The sequence below is a fragment of the Pantherophis guttatus genome, chromosome 1 (genome assembly GCF_059756535.1).
Source record: "Pantherophis guttatus breed Tessera chromosome 1, ASM5975653v1, whole genome shotgun sequence".
NCBI classification, from domain to species: domain Eukaryota; kingdom Metazoa; phylum Chordata; class Lepidosauria; order Squamata; family Colubridae; genus Pantherophis; species Pantherophis guttatus.
In genome coordinates this window covers 162831315-162846388 of record NC_142063.1, presented here as the reverse complement: position 1 = coordinate 162846388, position 15074 = coordinate 162831315, and the positions used below count along the sequence as shown (strand labels likewise).

At 36.0% G+C, this 15074-nt stretch overlaps 1 protein-coding gene across 1 annotated transcript; it reads right to left on the bottom strand.

Moving 5' to 3' along the window:
- Positions 1-482: 482 nt before the first annotated feature.
- On the bottom strand, positions 483-14863 carry SLC40A1 (solute carrier family 40 member 1). Its single transcript, XM_034429249.3, has 8 exons — positions 14379-14863; positions 12631-12698; positions 9197-9356; positions 7934-8049; positions 6821-6947; positions 4447-4692; positions 3295-3945; positions 483-2683 (listed from the first exon to the last, which is right to left on the bottom strand). The coding sequence occupies exons 1-8, from the start codon at positions 14422-14424 to the stop codon at positions 2364-2366; spliced, it is 1734 nt and encodes a 577-aa protein (XP_034285140.1). The 5' UTR covers positions 14425-14863; the 3' UTR covers positions 483-2363.
- Between the last annotated feature and the right edge of the window lie 211 nt (positions 14864-15074).

Sequence of the window (15074 nt, the reverse complement as noted above, 5' to 3'; positions counted from 1 at the left end):
CAATCCCTCTTAATAAGGCAAAATATTGGCCATTCGGTGTCCAATCCAAGTATGTTTTAATCCATGGGTGGAACTATTATGAAGAAAGTAACTATATATTTATGCTCTTGAGTTATTTATCCAGGAAGTTTAAAAATGGACTAAATATAATTTTGTAATGACATTGAAAACAGTATTGAGTTGACATATATGCAAAAATGAATTATAACGTTCAGTATTTGGGATTTTTGTTTTGTTTGGCTTTTAAACTGCTACTATAATTCTCTCAAATCAATCCAAGACTTATCTACAATTTACAATGGAAGCAATCATAACTCCATTTTGATAAATTAAATTAAATTTTGTGTATAAAATTCAGTTTCAATTTAAGAGTTCTAGAGAAAATTCTAAACACAGGTTTTGTGAATCGCCACTTAATTTCAGATATGGGATTAACTATATTGTGTGCAAAACATATTACCCAAATGAAGAAAAGGCAAAAATGTGAAAAATAGTTTATATTTATGCATACAAATATTTTACAAATATTTAACAAACAGAAGTTGAAAATTACATTTAGAAAAACTCCGGAGTAGAGTAAGAGGATTCAACTCTATTTTAAAGCAAAGTGCTTGTAGCATTGTTACTGCAATTTCCACAAAAGTGCATGAAACTTACTGTAAAAAGCATTGTATTCATTTCTGTATACCATAAAATGTCTCCAAAAGCAATTCATACATAGATGGCATTGTCGCTCACTACTGATTATCAGTTTGCTTTTACATTAACAAGTTTTAAAAAAAATACACTCACACACACATTCCAATTGCAAACCAATTGCAACTTATTTAAAATAGTATTTTTAGTAAGCTATGGTATAAAACAACCAGAGTGCATAAGGGTATTAGCTCTGTAAAACATTTTAAACTATACAGATGTACCCTAATTCACCAGTGTAAAGTGAAGCAGGACTCTGCATGCTGACCCTTTTTCTAAATGCAAACCATGCCTGCTGATTAGCACAGTAGAACCACACTAATCCTGTCACTGAACAGAAGGCATGCACCGCTGCCAGTCTTCACCAAAATCTTGCCCCAATATACATTTGGAGTTGTCAACATCAGTGCTGCCCAGAAGCTGTTCGATAGTACAAACACTGCTATGCTTCCTTTTGGATGCAAGTTGCTTTTGCAGATATAGATCTATGATCAGGGACATGCTTTTACTTTAATCATGATTAAACTATTAATCATGTGTTCACAAGTTACACAGCTAATTTTCCAAATTACTGACATACATAAGAAAGGCATACACACAAAATTCATACATTGTCTCATATTGTTCATCTAGAAAACAAATTATTTTTTTTTGTCAATTCAATGTCATTTGAAATGGGTTTTATATAAAGAAGTTGCTCGTGGTGTATTCTTGATTTCTTCTAGATATTAAAGGGGGCTATTGTACAATAAATGGTTGCAATTTTGCAGCTTAGGTGCTTTAAATAATTTAAATAATTTTGAAAAAAATAGATTGTATCTTTCTTTTCCCTTGTACTCATTAATGCATGGACGCACACTAACACACACACAAAACCTAGTTCTTTCACTTCATATATTTGGCCTTTAATACTATGAAACCAAGGCTTAGTAAGCATGTTACTGAAAATTTATAAAACCAAAAATATTTCCCCCTTATGTTTTACAATGCTATACTGTATTATATAAATAGCTTCGGTCTACGCTAGGTTAATTGCCTCCTATGAAGTGCTACATACATATTCTATACTATTTTACATTATTTCTTATTCAGATAATATACTAAAATAACCCAGATGTTTCTCCAAAACTAAACTAGAAATAACTTCACAGAAAAGAGGTCTTGTTTGTTTGTTTAAAGGCACATTTGAGATCTTTTTGAGATCAATAAACTTTGCTGTCGTTGATTTGTATGTTTTCCTCACATCTAGTATTTCTTTTAAAAAAGAAAAAACTGCACATCTATGCTGTATGAAACAATAACACCCACTAATCATATTACATATAAGAGCGTATTTTGTTTAATTTATTAATCTCCAGCCCACTCCAACCAATAGTAATTGTATATTTGAAAAGAATCAAACTTATGTCCATCTAGTCAACTGCTTTTTTTTTTTTAAATTAAATTTTAACTATTGAGGAAATATCCTCTTAAATAAATATGTGTATCTTTTGCACCTGGTAAAAATCCATACTTGGTTACTTGCCGAAAGGCAAAGGAAAACAAGGCAGATTGTGGGCTTGGGTGCTGGAAAGGAATATCCTTTTAGGTGCCAGCTGTTTCTGACCCATAATAAAGCATGCCAGTCAACATGGACTGGAAAAAACACCTGGAGGAGTCAAAATCCTCTATGCATTGGATTCATCAGGATTTGGAGGCTCATTGGCAACTGACTTTAACTCAGGAGTACAGCAAAGAATGACATTCCTCCCCAAGCTTTTATGGGCAAAACGGAAGTACATGATATGACCCATTGCGACGAAGGAAACAGAAATGATTACTAGCAGTCCAAAAGCTTCAGGGTTAGGAGCCAGTATAACCATGATGAAATGCAGCAGATCCAGAAGGTAATTCATGGAGTTCTGGACGCCATTTATGATACCTCTTTCGGACTCTATCACATTTTCCTGAATCAATTGTGTGACTGTCAGGTCAAAAGACCAAAGGCCTATACAAAGCAAACAAAAGGAAAAAGAAAAGAGTATTTAATTCCAGCTGAAGCAGGGCAGGAGACACAGAAGAACACTAGTTAAATAAGCACAGATCTCTATACTTCAAACAAATCATTTTTTTTCCTCAATTCAAAGCCTTGCCACCCTGTTTTGAAAATATATACAATGGAAGCATTTTGCTCCAGTCTTCCAGTCAGAATAGTTCTGATGGAAAAAGACTGGGATATGGAAATAAGATAACCACTTCTGCTGCGTTTTTTCCTGCAATGCAGGCTACATTTGTATATACCCAGCAACTGTGATGATGCTATTTCTGCACCACTGAGATTTATAATTATTAGTCCATTTTACTTATCTTGGATTTGTTTATGAGAATAAGACAACTTCAATTATGTTGGGGAAGGGAAGCAAGTCCTAGAATGCTTAGCTGCCTAGACATTCTAGAAGTTGCAATCTAATACATAAATTATAATCCAACTGTATCTAGAGATCAGCTTGAAAATCTAGACTTAATATATGATTTAATGACAGGTCCCACAACTACAACAGAAGTATAGATCTGTATTCAAAGAAGTACCATGAGTATTTTATACAGAAATGTACGTACCAACTCTTGCTACAATGACTCCCGCGAACAGAAGGCTAACAGAGATGAGAGACACTGGGCTGGGAGCTAATCCTGGATCAGAAGACGTTGCATTGATCAAAGCAGGCATTTCAGTGGTAAAAGCCATTTCAAGGAGATCGCCATCAGGCGCCAGGGTGGGTAATGGATTGCTTTCAAACAACCTAGCACTGATGTCAGCGAACGGGGAAACCGTGAGATCCAAAGGACTTCCTGGTGTGAACACTGAGATCACACACAAAACAAGAGAAGACAGCTGGGCTATTCCAGAGATGATGCCTGTGCGGATTAACCCACATTTGTTACGTAGCCAAGTGAAGGCTATTGTTCCCAGGATTCCAGTTAAGGCAGAGGCCCCCATTAATAAGCTTAAAGTGGAGCCACTCAATCCCTGAGTGTATGCATAGCCAGTAGTAATGCAGTCAAAGCCAAGGACGGTCATGTAAAGGAATGCCAGGGCCAGACCTGCAAGGAACACTGACTGGTTATAGTAGGAAACCCATCCATCACGGAATGTACTGAAGGGTTCGGCCATGCGAGAAAGGCAGCTAGTATTTTCCTGTTCAGGCTCAGAAACAGCGGTCTCTTTCTTGTGAATTAACTGGACTCCTTCGGTGCCCTTCGATTCACCATCTGCAGAAAGAAGCAGCAGATTAAGGATCGCCCATTCAAGCAAACAAATTTGCACCCATGAACAACAGACATGCTCTTAGCAAGAAACTTTAGAGCTCTGTCCTCAGTCAGAGCAGGTTGTAAACAATTTTGACTGACAGGTCAAAACTGGTTCTCGCAGCATAGCAGGAAAGATTTCCCATGTCCCCACCCCCCACTCCATTAGAAAGAAGAATATAGGAAAGCACCAAATGCTTCTCTTTCCTCATTTCTGCTCTTCTGACTTAGGGCTTTGGGTATGTCAAATCAACCCTTAGTGTCGAGTGCTTCAGCAGCAGGAGTGCCACTGCCTTACTGGCTTTTCCAAATCTTAGAATGGATTTTTAAAAGTCTACTATATAAAGAATCAGAAGGAAACAGAAGGAACAATGAACTCCGTCGAAGTTAAAATGACAAGGAAGTATGCAGAAGAGCATGCACTCATTGATATTTGATCAAAGATAACTTCTGAAATCCTGTTACCTTTCTGTACATTGAGCTGCTTCAGTTCTGACTCTTCACCCTTTGAACCAGTTTTGTGAGCCAAAGCAGGCGTCTTCTTGTACACTTTGTAGAGCAGTGTATATTCTATACACATGGAGATCATGTTCCAGCCAGAAATGAACCCACACCCTATCACTGGTGATCCAAAGGTCATTATTTGTCCCACGGCCATAGGAGCCAAGATGTTGGTCAGCTGATCAATCCTTCGTATGGTAGCATTCATATCTATAAGCCAATGCACAATGTCACAAAAATAACTCTCTTTTCTGTGCCAAATCTACACAATGAAAGGCAGTTTCAGAAGTGGCTTTCTGGTTCCTGAGCTATGGTGGTTTTTATGAGGCCGACTGAAGAACTGCTTACTTTACCAAGCAGCTTCGTCTCCTCTTTATTCTGTTTTTCAGTGTTAACATTTATAAATAATCTCAACAATAATACAATGGAGACCTGAGTATTTAGCATTAAGATAAAGATAGAAACCTTTTTTATATTATACTTTCATTTATTTTGCAATTGTCTATCAATGTTACACTCATTTTTAATTGTACAACTTAAACAATCTTATATTTATCAATATTTTAGAACTTATAACCCTGAAATAAACTTTTTTCTCATCTTTAAAGTTTCAAATTATCTGAGCTATTATGAACAATTTCTACCTTATACCACTATCTCCAGTTAATATATGTATTTCATAATGTATTATTCACAAGTTCTACTGCAATAAAACAATTACTGAAGAAAAAGGAATACTATTTCTTAGGCTTTGTAATTATAATTTTAATCTTTTCTTAAACCCTGGCATTATTTCGACTCTTCCCTGCGTTTTTGTCTAATTTTACACTTGCTTTTAACTTTTAAAATCTGGTTGCATACATATTTGGCTTAGTACGAATACAATATTTATATTGTTTCATAAACCTTTCTAGAAGGCTATATAAAGTATGTTAAATAAGTATCACATATAAAAAAGCAAGTTGTGTGTATTCATTCACAAAAGAATAATATTTATTCTAAACAAGTATCACTGGATGCAAAGATATTATGCCTATCTTGAAGTCTTCTTACTCACACTAAACCTAAACCAGATAATTAATCTTTTATATATTATTGTCACATTGTGTTTCATCAAATTCTAGCATTTAACTAGTATTGCATAAAAAGCATATCCTTTTATCCACCATTCAACATTCCCATCATTCAACATTTTGGGTTGACTACAAATAGAAAAAAAACAGACTATTACAGAAGGAAAAAAGCACAATTTCCCCTTGTCTCAGTAGTCGATTGGTTACTTCTAATCTAACCATTCCTGTTACATATGTAAATTAGAAAATTTTTTAGAGCACAGCAACATTTCACTATCTACCTATGATGTAAAATGGTACATAAAATAAAAATATAGAGCATAAAGAATTTGGCATCATGCTATATAACAATTAGTTGCAATTCATTGTATATCTGAGGGTCATTTTTAGTTTCAACTAACAAAATCTGTGGCGTAATTTGAAGCATATTATTTCTATTTGAGTCTTTATTCAGTTACCACTACAACTCAGAATGCTTAGGACTAAAATCTAAGGCTGCTGTTGTTAGTTTGCATCACAGGCTACCCTTCTTTCCATAAAAGAAGCGACATTAAGGTATCTTATTTGGTACAAATAGAATGGGCTTAGTTATTTGTAGAATTGCCTGCCTCCAAATACCTCTGCCTGCTGACTGAGTCAGCATGCTCCAAGTTCCATCATTTAAGCATGGTCATCTGGTGGGGCTAGGAGATGTGCCTTTATGTCTCTATGCCTGCCCCATGGAACAGCATTCCTCCCAAAATCCATATGGCCCCAATTCTGCCCCCCTTCTGAAAGGCTCTGGTGATTGGGTTTCTCCACCAGGCACAAAGTAAGGAGAGTTTGTGAGCCAATCTTGATTAATTGTTGAAGCTGCTTCTGGCACAATGCAATTTATATTTTATTCTTTGGATGATAATGAGTATTTGTTGTTTTTAACTGCGTATGCCATCCGGAGTTGCATATTGAGTAGGTATCTACATAAATTGATTTGACTGATGAACAATGGAAACAATATTGTTTTGCAAAAAAAGTGATAAAGTAGTATTTTAAGGAGTATTACAATTTGTTTGCTAAATCTTGATGAAACTATAAAGACTACTTATTCATACAAATTATATAATTCTCTGATCTGTTGCTTTATCCAAACAACTAGAGAAAAAAAAGATCTGGAAAAGAAATCTAAATTCATGTTCTCTTGCTGCAGTCCAGCAAAATGTGTGGAATTCAATTGTTCTTTTAAGCCAGTCACCCAGAATGAAATAAGGTAAACAAATATACCTTACCTGCTAATTTGCTTCTATTGTCACCAGCAACAACAACAACCCAGTCTCTCTGTATGGTGATTGCTGTGGCTGTACTGGCCAAATTCGCAATGTTTGCTATTGAGATGACTAGAATATAGCACAAGGTCTGTGGAAATGGAAAGAACTTATTTATGGAAAAGGTAAGAAAGTACAGGCCTTCCTCCCACTACTTAAATCAACTTTCCCTCCTGAACTGCTGCGTTTTGCATGAATTTTACATCTCAAGATATTTGGCCACATATAAGCAGACATAAACTGATCTCCTTACTCTTCCCTTAACCCATAGCCCCAAAGTCCTCTCCAAAACCATCTCCAGGATGTTCTAAAGACCTTTCTGAATGAGATTCTATAGTGAACCTAGTAGAGATACTTTGTAGATACAGCTAACTGTGATTTATAAACTATGGTATACTATATAGCTTAATGTAATATGTAAAATAAGCCAATGTGGCTTAGTCAGCAAACAGCAGTTATAATAAGACATAGCATAGCTTGATATAATCCCTCTGCTTAAGGATATCAGGCTGGCTGCAAAAATGACCACTAGATACCATAATATAAAACATTGTAGCTGTCTGAAGTTTTTGCAGTCCGGATCTCTCACTCTTTTTAAGAATCAGTATATCTACATTTGCAATCAGTTCTTTGCTATTGGTACTCACGTTGTACTAATGTTAAATTGTAAAGGCAAACTGATCTGGTGTAAATATAATTGACTGTATAAGTGTTGACAATTAAACACACTAAAGTTTAAAGCTGATTAAAAACCTACCTAAAGGTTGTCCCAAAGGTGCTTTTTGAAGAGGCAACTGGACTTTCTGGTTTTTCTTTGAAGGCGTTTTGCTTCTCATCCAAGAAGCTTCTTCAATTCTGGATGAGAAGCAAAACGCCTACAAAGAAAAACCAGAAAGTCCAGTTACCTCTTCAAAAAGCACCTTTGGGGCAACCATGACCTGGATGACTGAGAATCTCCATAGACATCTACCTAAAGCTTGAAGCTGACTACAAAACGTGAATGTATTTTTCAGAGAACAGTTAATAGCAAAGTACTTTGTATACGCTTATAAATGCTTTTAAGTTCTGTGCACTTACAAGAAGCCATCCTTGATACAAATTTATAAGCTGTGCTTTAAACAGGAAGACGATCATCAGAAGGATGCCACACAAAATGACTGATGCATTCTGCACAATTAAGGACGTCTGGGCTACTGTTTAGGAGAAAAGAAAGGGAAAGGGTGCACAATGTCAATACTTAAAATAGGAAACATTTCAGCCTGTTATTACATCAAGATGTTTACACCTATTTTCAAGGCAACATTTTTACGGCAATGTCCTAAATATGGACTTAACAAGTAAAAGAGTGTGAGACATTCATCTCTGCATTAGTGCTTAAACAGCACTAGACCATGGACGGTTCCTTCCTGGTGTGAAAGCATCACTTTCAAATTGCTAACGCTATTACCAAGGAGGAAACACCCAGCTTGAGTAGTTGATGTTTACATCTAATGGACATTAATTATTCAAAATTAGCTTTGCTTAGGCTAGATAATTATTTGTGAAGTATTTAGCCAAATAAGACAAGATTTAAGTTGTATTAATAACATAAACATATTAATTTTGAAGAGTACATAACATAATTACAGAAGCCACGGAAGTATGAGGTAGCGTCCCTACTGTGCATTTTTAATAAACAGTTCAAATTACTATTCTAAAGTAGTCGCAGATCCTACCGAGTCATGCCTCATTATGGAGTAAGTCCCAGTGAAGCCTGCAATTCTTGAAGAATAGGTAAACACAGATATGACCGGGCAGTCTATTTGTTATTTGCATAGCCATTCTGAATGAGACACTTGTTCTTTACATTAATGTCAACAGAACTAGTATTTTTTTTTTAAGTTGGGATGTAAACCTTTAATTTTGCATTAGAGAGAAAAGTCTCTTTTAAATCAAGCTTGATATCTGGGGCTTGATGAAGATGATCATTCATTTTTCTTGGCAGCAATACAAAAAATGGTTTACCACCTTTTTTTGGGGGGGGGGGTTGTTTAATCTATTGGTCTAGTCCATGGCTTTCATGTGGTTTTCCATGTAAATGGCTTTTCTGTAGACTTTTCAGAGCCTTCCAAAATCAACTATCTTTGAAACCGTAGGGAAATCTTTGGCTATGCAGCTGAGCATTCTATTTTAGGATGGTCAGTAAGTCTGGTAAAGTTTTTCAAGCTTAATTAGGTGCAACTAGCCAAATGGGCACACTTGGCACTGACACAATTGTTTCAGCAAATTCCATGCTTTTTTGTGATTTAGATTTCCCTTATTATATGCAAATAGTCTTCAATATTGTATGACACTACTAACCTTTGAGCCTTGAATTCTTGTCTACCCAGTCTCCAATAATGGCACCTAGAAGAAGAACTGATCCTGCCACAACCAATCCATAAACAGCAGTTAGGAGCAAACTGTTTCCATATAATTCAACCAGGAAGACAGACACTGCAAAATGCCACATACGATCCCCCTAGAATGAATACAATATGTTTAATTATTCATCACTTTTTAAATCTGCAAATAATTAGAAAACTTTGGGCAGATTGCAAGGTGATACACAACATTCAAAATAAACATCAATAAAATAGCAAAACATACTGCTATATCACCTAAATATGTATATATTACATTTTCAAGTCTCTAGCAGTCTTTCTTATCCAAAATGGCTAGATTCTCAACAGTCTTAGTAATTAGATTCATTAAAAGGAAAATAGGGATAGGTTACAGAATCTTGAGAACAGGATACTTGGACTATTCTGCCACTATAGTATAGTGTTTATAGGGTTTATATCACAGTCTAAAGATTCATACTTTTATTTATATGTTAGATTTTTTTATCTTGCCATTTACATACATACATACATACATACATACATACATATACATACACATACATACATATATTAATATATTACACTAATTAATATCAACATCTACACGGGGAGGCCATCAATGATATACATACAAATTGAAGGAGGGGCTGGAGGTGGTTTTTTTTAGTAGTGGTACTTTGCTAAGGAACACCTTGTTTTCCTTTCATTTTTTCACAATAAATCTACTTATGTCTGACAAACTTTCAGTGTGAGAGAGAAGGTTCTTATATAATTTTTATTTACATTTACTGTTTTTATATTTGCTGTATTGTAAACTTTCTCTGCACTGAAAACAAACAAATAAACAACCTTCAACCAAACCTACAATTATAACATTAATATTTTTGGATTGCATGTCCACTGGAAATTGTGAATCTCAAAATATCTGGAACCTATCATCTTGGAAAAGACTCTCTTAAGACTTGCATCCTGTCTCACTGATAAAATGCACCATCTCTTAATGTCTAGGCTGGCAAGAATTTTTATTTATTTATTTCTTGAACTTAAAGATTGCCCATCTCACTCACAGAACAACTTGGGGTGGTGCCAGTTGTTTTGTCAACTTTTATGTTTGGGTTTTCTTATAAGTCAGATTCTTAGAGGAAGAGAAAAAAACTAGCATTGAGGAAACACAAGGTTACAAATACCCTTCACTTGGCCTCTTATAAACTTTTCAGAATAAGGCAAGGTGTGTTTGCACTGTAAATTCCTCATTAAGAATCCACCCAGGTGTTATAAAGTATATGAAATTGGCCCAATCTATTTTATGTGCACTCCTAAAGGTATTTCAGTTTACACTGGCAAATATAAATATTGTATATGGGTTGATGAGGTAAGTTTGTTAAGAAATCATGGTTAATATCAACTCTTTGGAATGTACTTTTTAATTCCCGGTTTGCTTTTGCATAAGGTATAAACTGACCACAATTTAATGAAGTTACCACTGGTCTAATAAGGAAGCAGATTCAGTGGGCTTTGAAAATGTAATTACTTTTGACTTTGCCATGAAGTAGAAGCTACAGTTTTTAACTCAATATGTAAGCTTGCTATTGTTGAAGTTCTAGCATGAGTTTCTTACTTTCTAATTAATAAATAACTTAATAGCTAAATCAGCAATATTGATATTTACTGAAATTGCAGTATTTCTAAACTTCTTGATACTTTACACAAGTATTTATTTGCCTGTTTCTTTCTACTTAAGAAAGAAAAAAATGATTTAGTCATTCAATATTATTGTATTTGGCTGTTTGCTTTCCACTTAAAGAAAAAAATGATTTAGGCAGACAATATTATCATGAATGAGTGTAAGCAATCATTAATGAATTAAGCAGAAATTTTTATAAATATATTCTGGTATACAAATTACATAGCCATTTCAAATTATGCCATAATTCTAAATTTCCAAAGACAATACAATGAAATAAATAATGCTTAATTCCTTATTGGATCATAGTACTAGTCATATAATTCATTAAATCAAGGGACAATCAAATATGCTATTGTTATGGTTATTGTTAATTTTAACAACTGGAAAAGTGATTATCATATCAAACACATTATTATGATAATGATAAAATGATAGACATCTTTTGGACATTTTAATGAGGATGGCCATGATTTTAAATTTTAAAATTTAAGAGTTGCTATCCACGACAAAGAGCTGACCAGTCACACTATATACAATGCTTTTATATTAAGTTCTTACAATAATTAGTCACTTTACAACCAAGTCAGATTTAAATCAAAATGTAGGTGTCAGGTTCATCAACCCAATACTATTTCTATCTCTTTCTCATACATACTTTTAATCATAATTTTAAATATAGGATATATTTTGAATGTTGTTTGTTGTTTCTAATTTACTTGAGTATTTTTAACTAGAAAAGCAAGTAAAAATAGATTGAGTAATTATTTTTTTTCTTAAGTCCAACATTGTTGCCAATCAGATATTTTTCACGTAAGCTCTCTTACTACTGCAGTGAAAAATAAACAACTTTTTATTCAAATGTAGAACAATGCAGGAAAAGATGCAATAAGTGAATATTTAATATAAGTGAAAACCAAACCCTCTTCTAAAATTCTGAAGATTATAAGATTTAGCATTAAACATTAATAGGTCACAATTCATAATAATCAACGTAACTCTTAAAAATCAGTTACTAAGCTAACATAAAAATTACCAACTGCTTGTTTTAAACTGTTGCTCGGAAATGCAATGTACTCTATCTGCTTTTTAAAAAAGTTTTGCTTCCTCAAAAATGTGATGCAAATCCAACTTCTTGAACAATTAATTTCTACAAGTAGTTTCTATTTGCAATGCAAAACCTCAAACTTCTTACCCACAGAATATTAAAAATTACTAAAAGAGAGTTAAATCCATTGATGATTGTGTTGCAAGCATTGCCTGAAAAAATGGAAACGTGTCAAAGAGAATAAAAATGCCTCAAATCAGATGCAAAGTTCAATTTATTTTGTACTTAGTAGGTTGAGACCAGCGAATGACTTTTTAAGTAGATATATTAAAACCAAGGGAACAAATTCATAAATTATCAAGTTAAGGTCCACCAATTTCAAAAGATCTACCCTTAAGTATGGCTGCATCTGGACCTACCATTCAACAACTGTATGAGATTCTTTAAAATCAGTGAATCATGTGTTTTATCCATAAATTAAAAAGTCCAAAATCTAGTCCTAATTGTAATATTACTGACTGTAGGAGTGATTTCACAATTTACACCAGAGCATAATTTAACAGATGTATTTTTGCTAAATATAATATAGTAATATAAATGCATATGTATCCAAGTAATTGTAATACATATTAATTACCCTCAAATCAAATGCAAATTCCTGTGGTTTTATTTCACTTACCCAAGTGGACAGGGCATGTCCAAAGTACAGGAGGACTTTTGCAGATGTCAAATAGTTAATACAGGATTCTAGGATGGAAAAAACAAAACACTGTAATGAACACAGGTTGATGCCTGGTAAATTACTGACTGCAAGTGTTTGTTATTACCATCATTGTTCAGAATCTTCTTTTAAAGAATTAATTTGAATTAGATTAATTCAAATTTTACTTCTACTACTAAGGTAGCTTGACAGTTACCCATTAATATATTTCAAGAAATACTTGCCATCCTTTAATAGTAAGTTTTTAAAGTGCCTTATAATACCTTTTGCCAACAACATATTATGGGGTTCTGATCATCTCCATTACTCCCATTCCATGTCCCTATATCCTTCATCACGAATATGTTTTTATTTCTAGGTGCTGTACATTTGGAAGGGCCACTCCAATCAAATATACAAGGGATAACTGGATTCACTTACCGGTATTTTAATGTAGAAAGTTGTCCCAAAGACATAAAAGCAACTGTATAAACTTAATTTTCTGGCACAAAATATCCCATTTGGGCATGGTAAGTGGAGGAAAAAAACACCCAAATCATACAACCTGCAGAAAGCACAATCTACCTGCAGTTCTATATATATGTTGGGCTATCTGTTGGGCTATATATATGTTTGGCTGGCCTGGACTGATGGGGTTTTAATTTTTAACTTGTTAGTCTTAATTGCACTTTTAACTGTTAAATTATGAGATTTGGATTTAATTTCTTTTAACTTTTTCATTATATGTTTTTTACTGTTATGAGCCGCCCTGAGTCCGGCTGGAGATAGGGCGGCATATAAATCATAATCATAATCATAATCATAATCATAATAATAATAATAATAATAATATCTGCAGGTTGTATGATTTGGGCCATTTTCCTCCGGTTACCATCCCCAAATGGGATATTTTCTGGCAGAAAATTGAGTTTATACAGTTGCTTTTATGTCCTTGGGACAACTCTCTCTCTCTCTGTATGTGTATGTATGTATGTATGTATGTATGTATGTATGTATGTATGTATATATGTATATATGCAAGTTTTGGTGTATTCGGGCCTTTTCCGTGTAAGATTGAGAGTATCTTGGCCAAGATACTCTCAATCTTACACGGGAAAAGACCCTAATACACCAAAACTTGCATACCTCTACCAGTGAAAATCTACGAACACGAACACACACACACACACACACACACACACACACACAAACACACATACTGATCATTTTCTATGTGCAGGAGGACATTAATCTCACCAATGTCATTCTGGACACAAATGTCATGTCTTATTGAACAGTCCACCAGGGCTTGCTCTGAAGCATCTTCTTTTATCACAAGAGCAAAAAGGATTCCTATAGCAACATTCCGGTGGCCCAATATTATTTAAACCCAGTTTCTAAAAGAAGTGGGGTTCCCTCACGCCTGGAGAGTCGCACAACTGGAAAAGCCTCCTTCTCTTCCCGACAGTCCACTTGATGCTCGAATTGTGCTTCCCTCCCCACCCTCCTCTTTCCCCGGTTCCCCCCACCACCACCACTCCATCCTTCCACCCATTAGTCCCACTCGCCTCCCCCCCCATCCCCGCTGGGAAAAGCGCCTTCCCTGCGCGTCGCGCCCACTTGGCCCACGCGCGTTTAACCCTTCCAGCACAAAACGCAACCTCGACGGCTTTCCCACTGCTGCCGTTCCCTGAAAAGCCCACCCCATCGGGCTCCCGCACACTCACCGCAACAGCCTCGGCTGTTTTGTTGTTCTGTTGCAGACCGAGCCATGGCAATCCGGGGTCGCCTCTCCTCTTTTTTTTTTTTTTTGCTCAGTTGCGGAGGCTGTCAAGCCCTTTCAGGCGCAGAAGCAACAGAGAGAAAGAGGTGGAAGTAGATGAGAGCGAGATACAGAAAGCAGAAACACGGGGCGATTCAGGGTGGGGTGGGGGCTAAAAGGGGTGCAGGAGGACGCAGCGGCTTCTGTCTGTTTGGTCTTTCCAAACTTAGCTATCACTGTAGCTGAAGTTGGAAAGGAATGGCCTTATGCCCAGGCAGAGGCCAAGAACGGCCCCGAGAGAAAAAAAGGGGCCCAGCGAAGAGCCCACCGCCCTCGTCAGACGCTAGCCGCCTCTCTCCTCCGAGCCACAGCTGCCCGCTTGGACTCTGTTGTGCCTTGCGGGAGAGCCGCCTGTTTATAAAACGCTGCCCAGAGGGGCCGAGCCGAAACGGAGGAGAGCCCGGGAATCACCTATCAGCGCCCAGCTGATCTGCATATCTCCGCCCGTCGGTCCGTCCGTCTGGGGTTCTTGCGCTCGGCCTGCGACCTCGGGAAGGAGGTGGAGGAGGAGGAGAGTTTGGGGTTCGCGCGCCCTTTGGGGAGTCTGCGACTGACAAGAGGGGGGCCTTTTATACCTCTGGGAAGGCTGACCGGAATCTCC

Bases quoted from the DNA above. Each gene is read 5' to 3' on its own strand.
- SLC40A1 (XM_034429249.3), bottom strand. From the start codon at position 14,424: ATGGCTCGGTCTGCAACAGAACAACAAAACAGCCGAGGCTGTTGCG. The intron at 9,357-12,630 runs GTAAGTGAAATA...TATTCATTCTAG, and splicing joins GACATGCCCTGTCCACTTGG to GGGGATCGTATGTGGCATTT. The intron at 3,946-4,446 runs GTAACAGGATTT...TTCTTTCTGCAG, and splicing joins GCAGCTCAATGTACAGAAAG to ATGGTGAATCGAAGGGCACC.